The 18,742-nt window shown below is 40.5% G+C and overlaps 1 protein-coding gene across 2 annotated transcripts; it reads left to right on the top strand.

Moving 5' to 3' along the window:
* The first annotated feature begins 1,026 nt into the window (after positions 1–1,026).
* On the top strand, positions 1,027–17,446 carry st7l (suppression of tumorigenicity 7 like). 2 transcript variants are annotated; one of them, XM_069690992.1, is made up of 15 exons: positions 1,027–1,195; positions 1,631–1,713; positions 2,407–2,566; positions 2,658–2,712; positions 2,954–3,069; positions 3,207–3,285; positions 3,915–4,003; positions 4,312–4,412; positions 4,564–4,678; positions 4,798–4,870; positions 5,042–5,144; positions 12,278–12,428; positions 12,911–13,003; positions 13,141–13,280; positions 15,140–17,446. In XM_069690992.1, the coding sequence occupies exons 1-15, from the start codon at positions 1,027–1,029 to the stop codon at positions 15,233–15,235; spliced, it is 1,623 nt and encodes a 540-aa protein (XP_069547093.1). In that variant the 3' UTR covers positions 15,236–17,446. The 2 variants fall into 2 exon arrangements, with proteins under 2 accessions (XP_069547093.1, XP_069547094.1); XM_069690993.1 differs by having other exon boundaries at positions 1,036–1,195; positions 3,915–3,997.
* The last annotated feature ends 1,296 nt before the right edge of the window (positions 17,447–18,742 follow it).

Raw genomic sequence — 18,742 nt, 5'->3', positions numbered from 1 at the left:
GTATTGAAATCAGAGATTATAGGTAGGCAGGCAAAGCTGAATTGCGTCTCCACCTACAGTCAGTCGATAGAAACAGAAGGTAATAGTTTTACGGTGTAATGGCCCCACTTACTGGTCATAAACAGAAGTACAGGTTGCAATGGGCAGAGAGACTGGCTGATGAAGGATTCTGGCTGTAGTGTTCCCATATTTATGGCTAAAATTATTAATGTCGGCAAGTATCCCAGAGATTGTGAGACTCACACCTATAAAGCTTTTTGCTTTAAGGAAAGACAGATTTCAAACAATGATAATGTATTACATTTTTTATTTTATAGAGATAAAGTTTATTAACTTGTCAAAATAACGATTTACCATACCCATATTAAATATTACTAACTAGCCACTGTATTCTAACAAAACCCCATCACTCTTAGGACCTGAGAGAAAGAAAAAAAAATTCAAATAGCGTGAGGAATAATTTGGCCGTTATCTCAATTTCATATCATTATATACTGAATGCATTTTAGGGGTTAAGACTATAGTAACTAAAACCATACAATTAAAAAAAAAAAAAACATAATCTGGAGTCTAGAAAATGTGATTGGCATATTCAGGTTTTTTTTTAGTTTTTTTTAAAGAGATTTGTTAAACTAAATCTTTACTTAATTCATGAAAAATGATAACAATATATGCATATAATTGTTAGCTTCATCCTACATATTTGTGCAATAATTTAAATATTTTTTCGTACATTTTGTTACGTACTCATTCAACTCTAAAGCCACAGCCTGCTGTACATGCTGAGATTTCGGTTACACTCAACTGAAAGCTGTTTGGATAAAAAAAAAGATTTGTTGTTGTTGTTGAGGAGTAGACAACGTGTATACGTGTACCAAAATATAATTTTTTTTTTTTTTCTGTAGCCTCCGGAAATTGTTTTTTTTTTGTGTGTGTGTTTTTTGTTTTGTTTGTAGCGATTTCAAAATAGAAGTCCTTTTCCTTCGTGGTCACGTGACTCCTCTGTTTACAGACATCCGGAGAAACATGGAGGACACCACTGGCAGTAATCCTCAATCTCTCGGATTTACAGAGAAATTGAAGTCTTGGCTCTCTTGGTCATGGACTTACGTATGCTTCATTTGGTTCGGCATGGTGCTGATTATGATATACGTCCTGTGGAGTCCGCTGAAACTGCAGGAAACTCTTACCTCAGGTGAATTAAAGCAACTGCTAGCTAGCTTTTGTTAGCCTTGGGCTATCTGATTTAGCTGCCAGCAAGCGGGGCGCTGTTGGTTTGACAGCTCGCTTGTCCGAGTGACAGAAACGCAAACAGAGTCGACTTTCCGGCACGGTTTAAGTCAAGTATTTTAAATATCTGTTAGCGGACACCAACTGCACCTTTTTTTTTTTCTTTCTTTTTTTTTTTCCTGACCGCAGCACGTACTTCATGCTTTCAGTAGTTCATTTTCTCTACCAAGTTTTGCTGCTGTGGACATAATGGACCTGGTACTCTGAGCAGCTCGATGCAATCTGCTGAACTGTATTTACATTTCTCTTGTCGGTCTTACAGCTTTTGTTGCTGACTTTCTCAGCTCTGATGTCCAACTGTGGCAGCGACCTGAGTGTCTGCTGTGTTTTTGTCTTTCAGCCTCAGTGTTTTTGAACACACTGACACCCAAATTCTATGTGGCTCTCACTGGAACCTCCTCTCTCATCTCTGGACTCATCCTTGTGAGTTATCACCTTTTTTTAAAACATTTTTTTTTATCACCCTTTAGATTATATAATGATTTTCCTCTTCTTTTTTTTTTTTTTTTTTTTTTTGTTGCAAACGTATACTTGGTTTTATTCTACCTACTAGATGCAACTTGCAATACCATATCAAGGTATCCAGGACAGCACATAGGCATGGATGACTAGTTTTCGGAGGAACACTATTACAGTTCAAGTTTAATTCAGACATAATTCCAGTATGCCCGGGATCACAAATACCAGCATCCACAAATCCAGTGCATTGCTTCCTAAACTGGGGAGTGTGACAGGTGATTAAATGTGAAGCAAGTAAAAAAAAAAAATTTGATTTATTCGGGGAAAAAAATGATGAATTCAGGGTGCTTATAAGATTTAGGTTATCGATATTTATTCAGATAGGAAGATGAAATGTAATGTAAAACGATCAGAGAGGAAAAGAAAATGATAGTGCCGATCAAACGGAAATATCAATCTATTTTGCTCTGAAATTCTGTGACAATACAGCGACAGAACCTTGTGTCATTTGTGTTTAATGGCAAGTTGGCAGAGTTTATGATGTCGAGGTCTTGCAGCTTACAAAAGGTGACAGAAGACATTTTAGGAACCACTCTTTGAGTGAGGGGATAACTAGTAATTGTTGTCTCATCATATTGATTTGTGTGTTCTCTGCAGATATTTGAGTGGTGGTATTTCCGTAAATACGGGACCTCGTTCATTGAACAAGTGTCTGTGAGCCACCTGCGTCCTCTGCTGGGTGGAGTGGAGAGCAGCTCCACTACTGGTCTGTTCTCATCAGTTAATGGAGAGGCAGAGCCCAGACCCAGTGTATCAGGTAAGCATGTATATCATACCAACTATATATATAACAGCAGTACTAGTCATAACACTGTGTGCACTAACAGCAATGTATTTACTTTTGGTAGAATGCAAAGTCTGGAGGAACCCTTTGAATCTTTTCAGAGGAGCAGAATACAACAGGTATGTGTACGTTTTAGAGGTTTGATTCAGCTGTTTAGAATGCATCAAAAAAAAAAAATATATATATATATATATATATATATATAAAGATTCATGATGTAAAACCATTAAAATAAATATGCAAAACTTTTAAAATATACTTTGTCTTTTTGTGCAAAAAAAAAAAAAAATCAGTTTAGTTTGATTTGATACACTGTGGAACATAAAACAGTAGCTGTAATTTTCACCCTGTGTATTGCAGGTATACCTGGGTGACTGGGAAGGAACCCCTAACATACTATGATATGAACCTGTCTGCTCAAGACCATCAGACCTTCTTCACAGGAGACACTCAACAGTTAAGGCCGGAGGACGCCGGTAAGTTGATATACAAATGATTCATGCAAAATGTGTTCATGAAACATGTCAGGAAAGGCTCTTTTAATGTTGTGGAGCAGTATGATTCTATATGAAGTCACTTCTATAATAAGCCCGAGTTCATCATCTTTTTACAGTGATGCAGAAGGCCTGGAGAGAAAGAAATCCTCAAGCCAGGATCAGAGCAGCTTACCAGGCCATAGAAATGAATCACGAGTGAGTTCTACTTATAAACAGTTTCATATCATCTTCATACATATCTCCAAACATCCTGCAGCTCAGATCCAGAAATTGAAAGAGGAAAGCAGTATGTTTATATAAATGCATTAGTGTCAGCTTGAGTTAATACGGCCCTATATTACAATTACATCACTGTATACTGTAAAGAAGCGATTTGGCCTATAGCTAACCTATTTAATGTGGATAAACAAGTAAAGATGTGTTTGTATCACTTTCAAGGATGGTGCTGTAGCTCTAAAATGAATAATAAAAGCACCAATTTTTTTCAAAGGTGCGTTCAGTTTAGAGTCATATCTAACTTGTACTTGTTGCCAATAGTTATATTTATATTTGTGAATGCAGTATTGATATACTGGCCGACGTATCGGATAGGCTCAAGTGTGCTCACACCTGTAATACTGTCCTGAAATATGCAACTGATCAATAGTTAAGAACACAAACACATTTAAATGACTATATTATGGCTTTTTTATGGGCAGTGCAAGTTAATACCTTGATTACATTATGTTCTCATTTTTGACATGAAGGCAGACATTAATATTGTCTTGTTGAACAGTTGTAAATCTGCCCTTCTGTGTCTTACACTTACGTGTCCATGTGTGTAGATGTGCTGCAGCCTACGTGCTTCTCGCGGAGGAAGAGGCCACAACTATCACAGAAGCTGAACGCCTCTTCAAAAAAGCATTAAGTATCGGTAACGATGGATTTCACTGTACCTCCTCCCAGTTGTATTAATCTTGCATGTGCTGCATGCTCTCCCCACCCTGTGCAGTGCAGCACTTCACTTTACACATTCTGCAGCGCTACATCATAGGTGGGTGTGGTTACATCTGTCTACAGTAAATTGTAATGGTGGGTGTAATCGCAAGTACAGTATGACACCAGTGTCTTTCCTCTACTTGTGTGTAGTGTGAAGTTGCTCTTCGGGCTAAATTATTATTCTATCCATGTTCTTCCTGTTTTACTGATAATTCTGTAATCTCTCTTTTGAATTCCTTACAGCGGGAAAAGATATCAACTTACTGGTGTACATTAAACGCAGACTGGCAATGTGCGCACGCAAGCTGGGACGCATCAAAGAAGCAGTGAAAATGATGAGAGATGTGAGTTTCTTTCAGGAACTTGTCGATGATGTCAGAGAATCAACACACTGTGTAATGTGGGGGTTTGTCAAATCACTTGGGCAGCTGTCTGAGGCGATATATTTCCTGTATGTAAAACAACGACAGTGTAATATGTTTTACCTCTTTACAGTTAATGAAGGAGTTCCCACTGTTGGGGATGTTAAATATACATGAAAACCTCTTGGAGGCCCTTCTGGAGCTTCAGGCGTATGCTGATGTCCAAGCAGTCCTTGCGAAATACGATGGTAAGACTAAACTCAACAAACATTTCAAATTTTAGTCGTCATTATCCGACTACCATTGAATTTAAAGGAAACAATATGTGACGTTTGTAACATAAACACAATTTCTGCCCCCATTCTAGACATCAGCTTGCCAAAATCAGCCACTATATGCTACACATCTGCGCTGTTGAAAGCACGGGCTGTTTCAGATAAGTATGTTCTGTTTTGGTTTATATTTTTTAAGACATCTGTTAGCACTAACCTCACATACTATTCAATAGCTGTTCCTCTTCAGGCTGAATCAGCTCTATGTGGCTGCACCAACAGCAGTATTTAATAAGTTTGTTCAGAGCTCCGGTGTTTTACACGAGCGTGTTTCCTCAGGTTCTCTCCAGAGGCAGCGTCCAGACGGGGGCTGAGCACAGCAGAGATGAACGCTGTGGAGGCCATACACAGAGCTGTTGAGTTTAATCCACACGTGCCAAAGGTCAGTCATCAGTGTGACAGCAATTGTGGGCCTTTGGAATCTATTGATCATGCAATGTTGGGCTGTATATGACAGACCAACGTAAACGTGATTGTGATATTAAAGTAAATATATGAAATTCTCCCAAAAATTATTAGCCAAATAATCATTAAACTGGCTTCCATCTAACATTTGCAGGTTTTGAAATAAAACCTCTCCATTCATCTCCACACACCTCCTCTCCCGCTGGTGATTATTGATATTCTATAGAACTAATAGTTAATATTGAGGTGACTGTCCTGTTTCCAAAATCATCCACACTATTTTTTTTTACCCGCCGTCACTGTCAATTCACAGTCTTCCTAGAATTTATATTTTATTTATGCATCTAATGCCACAAGTGGTTTAGGTATCCTTTTTTTAAAGTTTAATTTCAATCACACTTTGTCTGCTTTTAGTCGAGTCACACGGGACTCGCACGATTGCCACGTGTTCAATGCAGAACAAACAGGCAAAGCAGACAGACATGCAAACAATTAGTCAAACAATCAAACGCAGGTTATATCGGTCCTAATAGGACGGTGCAACTGGAGCAGACATGCTTCTGGCTCACCAGGAGATGTCAGTATTGGTTTTGATACGTGAAATATTATTATCTTACCTGCAGTTTCGACTCTTATTCTGGGTTGTGACTACCTTTGCAAGTCTGTATCTAGATGAATCACGTTGATTAGAATTATATCTTTATTTGTATGTTTTTATTTGTTGCAGTTATTTTAAATGGGACATATGATGTATACATTTGATAGGCATATTAACACTACTCAATTCACTGCTGTAAGAAGACAGAATTGTATTTTTTGAATCAAACCTGTATTGTGTGTTTTTCCAGGTGGTTTAGTTTAAATTTTGCATTTGGGTCCAAAGAAAAATTGTTAACGTATTAATATTGGTCAAACTATTGCTTTGGTTAAGATTGGTGACAGTATTTTTTATGGCACAGTCAGTGCAGTTCAGTATACAGGTGAACCAGGGAGAACGTGGGACTACCTAACTGGATCTCTCTTTCTCACCTTTCCCATCAGTTCCCACAGGATTAGATGTCACACATGCACACAGATTAATACACAGCTGGTTGCGGTAGAGTTTTGTCCCAGTTTAGCCTTTGTAGTGTGACGTTGTCTCATTACACTGACTCCTTTTCTTGGGGAGAGAAAGAGAATCTGTGTGTTTGTATGCGTGGAGGTGGGAGATGTCAGCCAGCACTTTGATCCGTCCTTTGATTTTAAAGTGAGGGCCCTCATCTTCTATGTCTGTCCAACTGTTCCCTCCCTTTCTGCCCAGAGGCAGCCGTCCTCTCTGCTCTCATCACGTACCCTCATCCAGTTTCTTATCCTCTCATGTTCCCTTATCCCCTCTCATCCCCCGTCAGAGCCAGACACACGGTCTGAATGTGACCACCACTGCCAACGTTGTCAAAATGACTTTTTTGAATTTAGGTGAATACCTAAATGGCATTATGAAGTTTTAACACACCTTTCATGGAGGATTATTGGAAGGCTCATCTTTCAGCATTTGGCTCTGGAATCTGGTGCTCTCATAGCAGAGCGCTGGGTATGGAAAGGCGACAGTGGGGGAGGAGGGGCTGGCCCTTTGTGTTGTCTGGCATGTCTGAATGATGAGTGCACCTGTGACTCTGGCCTTTTTAAATGGGCTGGCCTGTTGTCACCAAAAGCAGATTCACTGCACGGGGTTTTTTGCACACAAAAAAAAAATCTCGCTTGTAGATCGGACTCTAGTTTCCTGAATAGTGGAAAAACTGTGGCATGCTGGTAAAGTTTGTAATGCAAGAAAATCATCAGCCACATCACAGTGTCATTTTAAATCAACTAATAATTATTGTTCCAAGGACAGGATCACAAGTCTGTCTTTAAAAAAAAAAACAGGCATCTGCCCATATAAACATCTAAACTGATGTTGGTTGCTGTGATCATCCTTCCTGTTCATGCTGGTCCTAAATAAATCCCTTCATAAGGCACTTTCACTGTAAAAAAAAATTGTAATAATGGAGTCAAATTACATGAATGACTTCCAATGTGTTTAGTAATTCATCTTCTGCAGCAGCTCAACAAGGGAACACAAAGAGGAAAGTCCATAACTTTGGAGGATATCCTGACTTGACTTTTTTTTTTTTTAATACTTAATAAAGACGGGGCTTATTGTGGAGATTTATTTTCTTTGTAGATGTGAATTAATGAGGACAATTAATTAAGCTTTCCATAGAAGAGGCATCACGGGTGACTTGTAACAAGTGTTTGTGTTGCTGTAACGTGTCCCCCCAAAAAATACGAGTGTTGCACTCAACTGAAACAAGCGCAGGGGCTCTGGAGAGAGAGAGAGAGAGAGAGAGAGAGAGAGAGAGAGAGAGAGAGAGAGAGAGAGAGAGAGAGAGAGAGAGAGAGAGAGAGAGAGAGAGAGAGGCTATTTAGAAAACCTGCGTGGATTTTTCTTCATTTCTCAATCAGCCTATCAGTGGGCGGTGCAGGTGGCCCAAAGTTTACAGAAAAGGTCTCATGAATGGAAAAGTTGCTGAAGGTCATATCCGGATAGGGGAAAAGTGAAACGGGAGCGCTCGGCCCCTCCCTCATTACCAGCACTGGGGTGGCCTTAAGCAACAGCGCAAACCTCCAACTGCTCAAGTGAAACTGCTCAACAGATCGGACTGTGTTTGTCCTGGGCAGCTTCCAGGAGGGAACGCGTGTAACCGAAGTTGACTTTTTTTTTTCTTTTTTTTAAGCTCAAGTAAAAGCATACAAATGGGAGGTTACGGACATGCTAGCATCTCTGTCAGGGCTGTAACTAGTCAAGACCATTCCTTGAGCTAAACGCTAACCCTAACATTGTAACGGGCTCGCAATGATAGTGCTAACATGTAAAAGTAAGTGCAACTGAGGCCAATGGTAATGTCACTAATTTCTAAGGAAACCAAAGTATTGGGAAAAAGTCTAATTTTGACCTGATGGTGGCACTAGATGGAGAGTTTAAGGATAAACGCAAGTTTTACAATTTATCCTGAGAGAGACATGAAATCTGCCCTAAATTTGTGTGGCATTCCAGCCTGCTGTGGTCGCGGCATATGGCCAGGTGGACATTTCTGTCAAAATCCACCAGGTGTTTGAGATACTGCTCAGGATAAGTGGAAATGCTCAGCTGCTGGAGGTGCTCGATGAAGGCAGGGAATCATCAGGGTCACCGGGTTTCATCCGTGTACCATGAATACATCCACCGAATGTCCTGACAGTCGATCTGTTTCGGTCTGGACCTGAGCGGTGAACTGACCGCTAACGGTCTGCCGTTGCCTTGCTGAGCCGCGTCGCAAGTATGGTAAATACAAACAACCCAATTGTCTGTGGCACCCTTGAACAGATGGAGTACCGGAGGAACGTCGTCAGGTCGAGCATTTAGTGGCGCATGAAGTGGAGGGTGTGTTATCAAGCATGCCAAGCAGATTATATACCACTATCATGCCAGGCTACATCACATGACTTCATTCAGACTGCTCGAAAGGCTATACACGCATTAAACGTACACACACACACACACACACACACACACACACACACACACACACACACACACACACACACACACACACACACACACACACACACACACACACACTTTAGTCCCACAGCTGTCCTTCTCTCACACAACCCCTTTCCCTTTTTCTTCACCAGCTCTCCGTCTTCCCTCTCATTTCCTCCTCCTCTCCTTTGCTCCCTTCCATTTTCCTCTCGTCCTCATCTTCTTGTCCTTCTCTATTTATCCTCAACTCATTTCTACATCTGTCTGTCCTTTCCAATTAGCCTCACTGCCAGCCAGCGGTTAAACTCTTGACAGTTTCCCAGATGCTTGGATAGCTGATCAAGTGTTCCCGCGACCAAAATCTGCTTTACATTTACATTTACTACCATTTTGGTTAATAAACATTCATTTTAAAGCGGTCTGGGTGACCCGGTCCCATTTGCCTTGCTAGTTTACTCCACTTTGGACGGCAGTTTCTTATCTCACCCCATTCTGGTTGACATTCTCTCATCTAGATTGCCTGTCGAGGCTCAGAAATGCAGTGTTTTCCTTGAAGTGCCTCTGAAATTGGCTATTTGGTTTGTAAATTGAGACAGAGAAGCAGGCGTGGGTTTGTTCTGAATTAAGATGGATGAGGTTTGATCCAGACAACAAGAAGGGAGTAGTTACAGGAATTGAGCCGTAGTGCAGGACTCGCTCACTTTAGGACAAATGTTGTACGTTTTCTGCTGCTCTCCCGTGGTAGAGGATGGAGTAGTGTTTACTGTTTGTTGAAATCCTTGTTTATTTCTTTCCGTTTCTTTTTGTCCTTTCACCATGCACGTGTGTTTGTGCAACAATTACACAGTAAGTACAAGGCTGATGTCATCGTTGCCTATGTGTCCCACTGTAAGAGGCAAAGTGCCGCAGATTAGAATCAGAAGGAAGTTTATGAGTTATGCTCTGGGCTTATGACTGCCCAGGGATAAAAGGAGAACACCATGAAACTCAATCCCTTCATCAAAGAGGCGACAGGGAGTGGAGGAGCAGACTGTAGAATGGGGAGGTGGGTGGTGTGTGACTGAGGTGTCACCAGGTCTAATGCCATGGCATGCGAGGAAGGACAGCTGAGCAGCCAGCCTCTCTAAATGGTTAATCTTAAAGCACAGAGGACCCAGACCGACATGTGTGCCATATACTCGTCCTCTCATTATCAACAGCAGATTAATATGGAGGCAGAAATATGTGTCAAACTGTAAAATATTTACTATTATTTGTAATTTCCAGATCTTAACAAAACAACAACTTCGCTTGCTTACAGCTTCTCACAATATCCTTTTCAAAGCGATTAAAACTGTCGTTCAACAACTTTCTTTCCTACCTGTATTTCAGTTCTTTGTGCCTGCCCTGCCATTTTCATATGTCGCATAAAATAACTGTACATTGTTGGAGCAGTTGTGTTGTGCTGTACAACGATAGGATTCCTCTTTGATGCCTCCCCGCTGGCGCCGGGGGAGTAGAGCATGGTTATACAGTATGTTTGTGCTCAAAATAAAAGAGGTTGAAATGGTGAAAAGGATGAAGGCAAACAGTCAAGTGTCTTGGCGGGAGCAGAGATAGCCTGACAGACAAGTCAGACAGGATAAGTGAGAACGGCCAGCAAGCAGCTTCTGCTCGTCTCGAGCTGCCTGTCCTTGTAATGACCACAGAGGATGTGAGGATGGAAAGAGAAAAGGCTACAAGACAGGAGAGTCCGCTGAAATGTTCGCGTGACGGGAGTAAAATACATGTTCAATAGAGATTCCGTGGCGGTTGTCTGCTTTATTGAGGCTGTACCCATGACGATGAGAGGCTCATGAGGTAACACAGGTGTGAACTTCCAAACGCCCTGCGTAGATTAGATAGAGATATATAATAACAATAAATATCTGTGAGGTAGAGGAAGTGGAGTGAATGACTTGGCATGTTATGATGAGAAATATGAGAATAACCAAACCTGATGAACGGGCTCCAGAGATGACGTGTATTTGAACTAAATTTGTACATTATCATGTTTTTTAATTTGTGTGGATGAATTGTTGTATTTTCTTGTTTGCAAAAGGCTTGTTTGCAAACTCTTTTGCCTCAAATTTAGCTTGGAGCAACTGGTTAAAGTGAATTTCTCTTTCGCCTGAGTATCTTATCAGTTGAGGTGTCATGGGGGCGAGGGCGGAGACAGGGGCGAAGGAAGGGGGACACGGGTGAAGCAGCATGGTCCGGCTGGCCGGATTGATGGATGGATGGCTGGATGGCTGAGCCTGTGACCATGGAGGGGATTAGACAGGATTAGCTGTGGGGTAACCTTCCCAAAGTGTCAGTCTGAGATCCAGAGCGCTGTGAAGCTGGCCGCCTGGGAATCCAGCCCAGGGGGCCCCAGCCCCCCACATGGGTTTTGTTTAACACAGACCCCTGCTACACTGGGCACCACAGAGATAAATTACATAGAGTGGCAGGTTCATCAAATTCAGTATGCAACCATTTGCGATTTCTCCATTGACAAATTTAGGCCTTATTTAAAGATATTTAATGCAGAACAGCAGTACACAATATACCAAACTATTCTAAAGGCTTGTTCTGTGTTATTGAAGAAAGGCTGCCTGTTCTATAGGTTGTAACTCTGGCATGTGGGCCTTTTGTCAGCACAGTGAACCGACTGACTCACTGGAACAAACTTACACAGTAGGCAAAGAGAGGAGGGGTGAGCGGGGGATGTTACACATTCATGGAATGAATGTACTGTACTGTAACAATAACACACACGCACACACACAGCTTTGGAAATCGTTTCCCTCCCACCTTTAACAATTGCAAAATCAGGCTCTCAACGAATACCTCACATGAAGAAAATATGTTTTCAGTTTGCAGGGAGTAAGCCAGGGGGGATTGCACAATAGGATAGAGTGAGTAAAGTACTGACTGAGAAACAAGCAGATAATGTGAATGAAGCCATTAAAGCAGCATGAAGTGATTTTTGGACCAGCCGGGGTCACACTTTTGAATGATTTCTTTTTTTATTGAACAAAAAAAAAGAACAAAAAAAGCAACCAATCATTTAAATAAATGTCCCCACCACCTATTGAATGTAAGCATATAAATATTCACAGGTGTTTTAGCTTTGGTTTAGTTGACAAATATCTGAGGAAAAACATCAGTTTGGCATGCTTGATGCTTAAATCTTTTTTTTTTTCTTGCATTTTGCCTTTTGTACAATAAAGGATTGTCTGTAGGGTGAGAGGAAACGGTGGAAAAAGTCGGGATGAAACGCAACAAATGTTCCCAGCTGCGTTTAAACCCGAGACTTTGCAGGTACAGTTCTGCATTTCAGATCAGAGCGCCACATGGCGACCCCGGGTACCTAAATTTATGCACCAGAAAAGTGTTTCTTTAAAGTGCAGTGTGCAATTGTTTGTCTTGAGTTTCATGTTCTGCGAGCGAGCGCCTGATCACAGAATGGAGCTGGCGAGACGAAGATGAAGCGTGACTAACGAGGGTAGAGGCAGCAGACAGAAGTTGAACAGAACTCTTGTGTTTCTTTCGCTTCCTGTCTGTAGTACTTATTAGAGATGAAGAGCCTGATCCTGCCTCCAGAGCACATCTTGAAGAGGGGTGACAGCGAGGCGGTAGCATACGCTTTCTTCCACCTGCAGCACTGGAAGAGAGCAGAGGGAGCCTTAAACCTACTACACTGCACCTGGGAGGGCAGTACGTATCACTTTTAACACTACTGTTTTTAAACCACTAACTTTTGGGCTTTTTGTTGTTGTTTGTTTCAAATTTTTTTTTTTTTTTTTTTTTTTTATATACCTGAGCCTGTCTTAGTCTGGTTTTAGTTCCTTTGGAAGTTAACAGTCCTTACAAGTCACAGTTTTACAGTGTTTTAATTCAGCCATGCTATTACGGAACCAAATTATCTTTATTGTAAGATGCGCTGTCTTTTTCAATCACTGTGCTATAGGTCACATATGCACAACACACCCACAACTATTTGTAATTATAAGTGGATGAGATCATCACTCCTCACAAGAAGAATGTTATTGTTATATTTTATTAGAATGTCCGTATCTTCTCTGCGTAATGTTTTCGATCATCTACTTAAACTTGTGTCAGCTGTTTGGAATGGCATCCTCTTGCCTTAGTTTGTGATGTCATCTTGATTCAACTTCACCTTTTATCTGTGTTTTTAGCCTTCCGGATAATTCCCTACCCACTGGAGAAGGGTCACCTGTTTTATCCTTACCCAGGCTGCACAGAAACAGCAGATAGGGAACTACTGCCCTGTGAGTAAAGTAGCCTTAACCTACTTTAATCCCCTATCTTACTTCAAAATGTTTACCTCTGCTGGTCATGACTCTACCTGGCTCTCTCTCTCTCTTTTTTTCTGACTGTTTCTTTCTCTTCTTATTTTTTGCTTTAGCTTTCCACGAGGTGTCGGTTTACCCAAAGAAAGAGCTTCCCTTCTTCATCCTCTTCACAGCAGGCCTTTGCTCTTTCACTGCCATGCTGGCCATGCTCACACATCAGTTCCCTGAGCTCATGGGTGTCTTTGCCAAAGCAGTAAGTACTGTTACTGCTCATCTCAATTTAATCTCAAAAAGCCTTCAATTTGAATTTATTTTATTTTTTTAATGTTAATTCCGATAGTCTACTTTATCATGATTTTAAAATCACTTAAACTCAGACTGGAGTGTAAATTGGTGTGACTGGTACCATCTATGATTGGGTCTTTTTTTTTTTTGTTGTATTATTTTTAAATGCATATTGCTTGTAACCTGAACTTGTCAACCCCTGTTGTAATGGCTGCCTTCCATCAGTGTCAGTAACACTGGAGGCTCATGGGAGTTGAAGGCCTGTAAAGGCAATGTTTACCAAAACAAGCTGTAGACCAACTTAAATCATGAGCGACAACAGCTGAGCGATACAAGCTTATCGCCACAGAAAACATACTGCCTTAAAGACGTAAAAGCTAAAGATTCGTGCATGGCTTCCTTTTATGTTTATTTATTATAGAAGTGTTGTGTTATCTGCTTTGGCCAGTTTGTCAAACTCCTTACTTTGGCTAATCCTTTGTTTATGGTCTGCGTGTTTACGAGGGCCTGTCTTTATATAGACTCATAGACTTGTAGCAAAAACAAGGCTGCAGAGAACATCTGGTGCTCCTCCTTTTGTTATGGGAAAGATTGGGTGCAGATTGGATTTTTACAGCAGGCCCGGCGAGCCTGGTTTGTGTAATGTTCAGATAGAGTGCATGAAAACTATTGAGGGAGGAACACTGAGGTCTTCACCGCCTTCTGAGGAAAACCAGATTTCTCTGAAAGCAAGGCAAGACAGTGGTGATGGTGGCGCGCCGCTTTTCCTTTATTTATGGACAGCAGACAGGCACAGTATGTTGAATAGGTTTCATATATTAAATGGAATTAAAGAGTTCTTGATTTGCACTCGTCTGGCTCGAACGATACGCCCACTCGTGAGACTATAAAAGTGTCAAAAGTATCTGACATACCTCGAGTAGTTTGAGCAAGCCGTCATATTGTAATATTTTAGAGGACGTTTACTGTTACTAACCAACCTAAATCACTAACATGGACATTTTAAATGCTATATTATACTCATACTTACTTCAATATATTTTACATCCTAGCTCTTAATTGTAGAGCTTAAGGACTTTGTGCTTGGACAGAAAATGTGAAGTAATGTATTTTTTAGATGGATCAGTCTTCTCATCTTTAATGCTCATCAGACCAGACATAAAGGGTGACGGTAACTGGTGTTTTGAATTATTGTTTTTCTTTTATTCATTGACGGACACGCAATAGCAACAAAAGTGTATATAAGAAAAAAGATTGAATTCTAATCTTTTTGCGGGGTCAAACTACAGAATTTCCCATGCTCAAGAATTATTTTTCTCACTAAATAGAGTCATCGAATGGAGCAGAAAGATTTTGATGTATAAAAGTGTGCAAACATGTAAATCATGGATAATATAAAGTTTATCCACAGATTACATAAATATATTGAACTCTCAGCCGTGTTTCTACAAACAGAATTGTAAAAAATTATACTCGAGTAGTTCTGTCCGCCTGCGCTCGAGGAAACTTCTGGATTTTGTGCATAAATGTGTTTGGCTGTTGACGTCCCTTCTGCAACTCGAATGCGTACTCTAAATTGTGCCTTAAATATAAAGTACAGCACTTGCTGTAGATTATTTTTTTACTTTTTTTTGTTGCCTTTTTAATAATATTTCGTAAATGAAGAATATTTTACCTCAGACTACAAGATAGAAATACCTAATTTACATGACATTGTTGAATGAGACGTTTAATAGATTTAGAGTGTATTAACCATTATGCAAAAATAGAAAAAAAAAAATTCGAGAAACATTTAACTGAAGGTCAATTCTGCTTCCCTCCCTTCAGTTCTTCAGCACACTCTTTGCACCCCTGGGTTTCTTCGCAGACAAGATGGAAAGCTTCATGCCGTCCAGTTTTTGGCACCAGCTGACTCGGATCTGACCCCATCTCACACAGACACAATACACACGCGCACACACACACACACACACACACACACACACACACACACACACACACACACACACACACACACACACACACACACACACACACACACACACACACACACACACACACACACACCAACATCACTCCAAACCCTCGGACAAAAAGTGTTTGCTCTCCTGTCTTCAGCATTACTGTCCACTTGCCGCATTGTTACAGATTATGTTGGCTGAGGTTGTATCAACACAGCAATACCAGTCCTGAGATGCTCTCCCACACTGATCCAGCAGCCAGAGTTTTTCTAAGAACGCATTTGGTGAATACCATTTGCAACAATTTCACCGGGTCAATCACCTGTCATCATGGGGAAATTAAGATATTCTGAAATACCCCACAAAGCCTGGCTCTATATTTGGTCAAAAGCCCTCCTGTTCATTCAAAATAATAAATCAAACCATAAAAAAACTAAACCTGCATGCTTTTAATGCTTCGCCGAGTACCGTCGAGTCACCCGAGTTTATTTTTTACCAAGAAAACAAGAATTACATGTGAACAGGAACGATTTCTTTGTAGAATGTCTATTTACGGATACAAGCTAGTCTTTTCTTTTCTCTACAGAAGTATCTCAGTGTATCAAAAAGATGGTATTTGTGTGTCCTGTATCAACCCTCTTTACCCCACAGACATCCGGCGGGGCTGATTTAAAAGTCTGAGAGACCTCCTAAAAACAGAGCAGTGATTTACAGCCTTGGAGTTGCTGCAGTGTATACATCGCCTCTGCAGCTCAACAGTTGTTGCCAAGGAATGACACCTCAGCACTATATCACTGGGGCAACCGCAGCCCCCGCAGCATCAAAATGTAAATGGGTTCATCGCTGGTCACAGTTATGCCCCTCATGGCATCACTCATTTCTGCTGATCGCACTATGGACTCTGTAAGTCAGCATGTTGCTGAACCGGCAAACAAAAGTTACAGAGGCACCAGCTGCAGCAGTCATACCGAGAATCACACGGCATAGTCGACGTAATAAATAGCTGTAAAACATGATTACAGTAATTCTAAATATAATATGCCGGTTGTTAATGAGCTCACTGGGGGACTCTCACTCGTTCTCATAATGCACCGGCATCATATTAAGTCGGTTGCTTTCACTGCCAGATGATCATTTTTGTATCGTTCAGAGCTGGAATTAACATTTACAGACACATTGTACAAAGTAAAAAAAAAAAAAGAAAAAAATGACATTCGATTATTTTGCTGTTATTAGCACGGTGGTGCAAATATTTCCCTCTGCGGAAGATATGCTCTTCTCTGTTTTATCAGACTAAACATGCTGAGACACCAGTGCCATTTGACGTATGAACCGACAGATAATGCAACAGCTTCCTGGAAACAAATGTGCCTGGTTACAATTTGTAATAAAATCTGTACATGTAATATTAATATATTATTCGACAACAGAAACAGAATGTAATCAAATTTAATGTTGAAAATACATCACCAGTTCAAGTGTTACACCACTTAGTTCTGATCTATGTACAGTAATATTTTAATGTTGCATCACCCCAAATATTTATGACATGAGCAGGTTTTATTACATTTTAAAGCATTTGACATGAGCATGTAATACTTTGTCAGGTTATGTTTATTGGTAGTTATTACATCATCAGTTCATGCCTGCCAACACTGACAAATCTCCACTCCACATGTGATTACAAAGAAAATGCGATAATAATAAAGTGCCTTTTTAGTACATCAATACTTTTAAACAACCACTACTGATAAAAGAACACCAAATTTGCATTTAATGCAACGACAGTATTGATGCGATGTTTCATGGCAAATATTCAATTTGGATGGATTCAGTTTTTATGCCCTCAAAATGTGTCATTTCTAACAGAATTGTTCATCATCCACTAATTGGCATTACAGGACATAGAATCAAAGTAACAATAGGAAACTAAATCTGGATCATATTTTTGAATACTTCTTATCTGAACAAGTATTCTGTTCTGAATTTCACTCTGGCCTGTAGCATTTGTCTGTATAAATTTGTGACGCATAAAAAAAAAAAAAAAATCTTCACTGTGCAGGTGGAATTTAAGAGTACATGCTGAAGACAGGAGAACGTGTGAACAACTGTAATTACCCTTGGATGAGTTTGAAAGCAAAACTTTCAATAAATTACTCTTTCTGTGCTGTTACCTTGCATGTGTGGTACTTGATTTTTCTATCTCGGTCCAAAGTTTTATTGTATTACAAATGTTACATTCATGTTTCTTAAATCGATGCAGAGCAACTGATTTTGTTTACTCGGGTGGAGACAGGGTATGTGAAGTCACAACTAATGTCTAACTTTTTTTTGTAACATAAAGTGAGAGATTTGAATGGTGTCCCTCGTAAGGTGAATGTCATTTCCCCTGATCTTTTCAAAATCTGTGTTGGAAAGATTTTTGTATCCTGTTCAAAGACAAACTTCACACTCTGGCATCCTGCTTCTGCTATATAAAGCCAAGTGCCATCATGCCCGTGGTTATGATTAGTCCACTCTGCCACCATCAGCAGATGCATCTACGTGGCATGTTCTCAGTGAACCGCTGGTGACATAATCACACTCCATGCACTCATGCTTAAGAGGTGAGCAGCGGTAATGAAAATCATTGTCAAGGACTGTTGACGGGACCTCAAGTGTTTGCTCTCGGTGCCAGAGCGCGGTTTCACGCCACATGTTGAAACTTGAATTGCACACCGACCTCCATGGCGGAGAGCTTCAAAGTCAAAGCGACAGGGAACATGCAGGATGAAAAACAATTGAGAAACTAGAGGGTGAACATGATGACAACAGAGTATTTAAAGCGGCATATAATATCCACATGTCCTTTATGATAAGATAAGGAACATTCACAACATGTATGACCACAGCCACTATACGGTTAGTAAGGAAAGTAAATGACGATGACGATGATGATGATGATGATAAGGGGAAAAGCACACAGGTGTGACCGTGATGTCCCACTCAGACACACGCACTTAAAAATCTCCAGTCGGAAAGAATCAGTCCTAACAGTTGACTCACTAAAAAAAGAGGGTTTAATACCCTGCTGCCAACATCATAAACTCACACAAGATGAATTAATGAACTCTTGTGGTCTGGAATCTGTGCCAAGTGCGTCCCTGAATGTCACACACTGCGGTATATGTTGGATCGAATTAGTCCCCTGAAAACCTGCCTCTGAAAGTAAAAGAAAATGACGCCCACGAGGTTATGTGTTATGTCTGTCCATGGGTCTGTTACACTGTGTCCACACTGACCCTCTCCAAGAAACTGCCGTATGAAATGTGCTTTTGTGATTTATAAATTGCGATGCTGTAAAGTATTTCATATCTGGTGAGATTAAGGCTATTTGTATATTCCGGCAACATTGGACAACATCTCCGGGTCGTTAAAACGTATTTTTCTCCCACACACTAGCTCCGGTGCCACATCTGACATTACTCCT

The sequence above is a fragment of the Brachyistius frenatus genome, unplaced genomic scaffold, assembly GCF_029030835.1.
Source record: "Brachyistius frenatus isolate BFR_SWC_R1_liver_20210118 unplaced genomic scaffold, ASM2903083v1 Contig_10, whole genome shotgun sequence".
NCBI lineage: Eukaryota > Metazoa > Chordata > Actinopteri > Embiotocidae > Brachyistius > Brachyistius frenatus.
Note: the sequence above shows the minus strand (reverse complement) of the source record. Positions and strands in the feature narration are given on the sequence as shown.

What these genes read in the sequence shown, in the direction of transcription:
- st7l (XM_069690992.1), top strand. Translation starts at nt 1,027, where the DNA reads ATGGAGGACACCACTGGCAGTAATCCTCAATCTCTCGGATTTACAGAG. An exon ending in TCATCTCTGGACTCATCCTT is followed by an intron (nt 1,714 to 2,406) that starts GTGAGTTATCAC and finishes TGTTCTCTGCAG; the next exon opens with ATATTTGAGTGGTGGTATTT. An exon ending in CAAAAAAGCATTAAGTATCG is followed by an intron (nt 4,004 to 4,311) that starts GTAACGATGGAT and finishes AATTCCTTACAG; the next exon opens with CGGGAAAAGATATCAACTTA.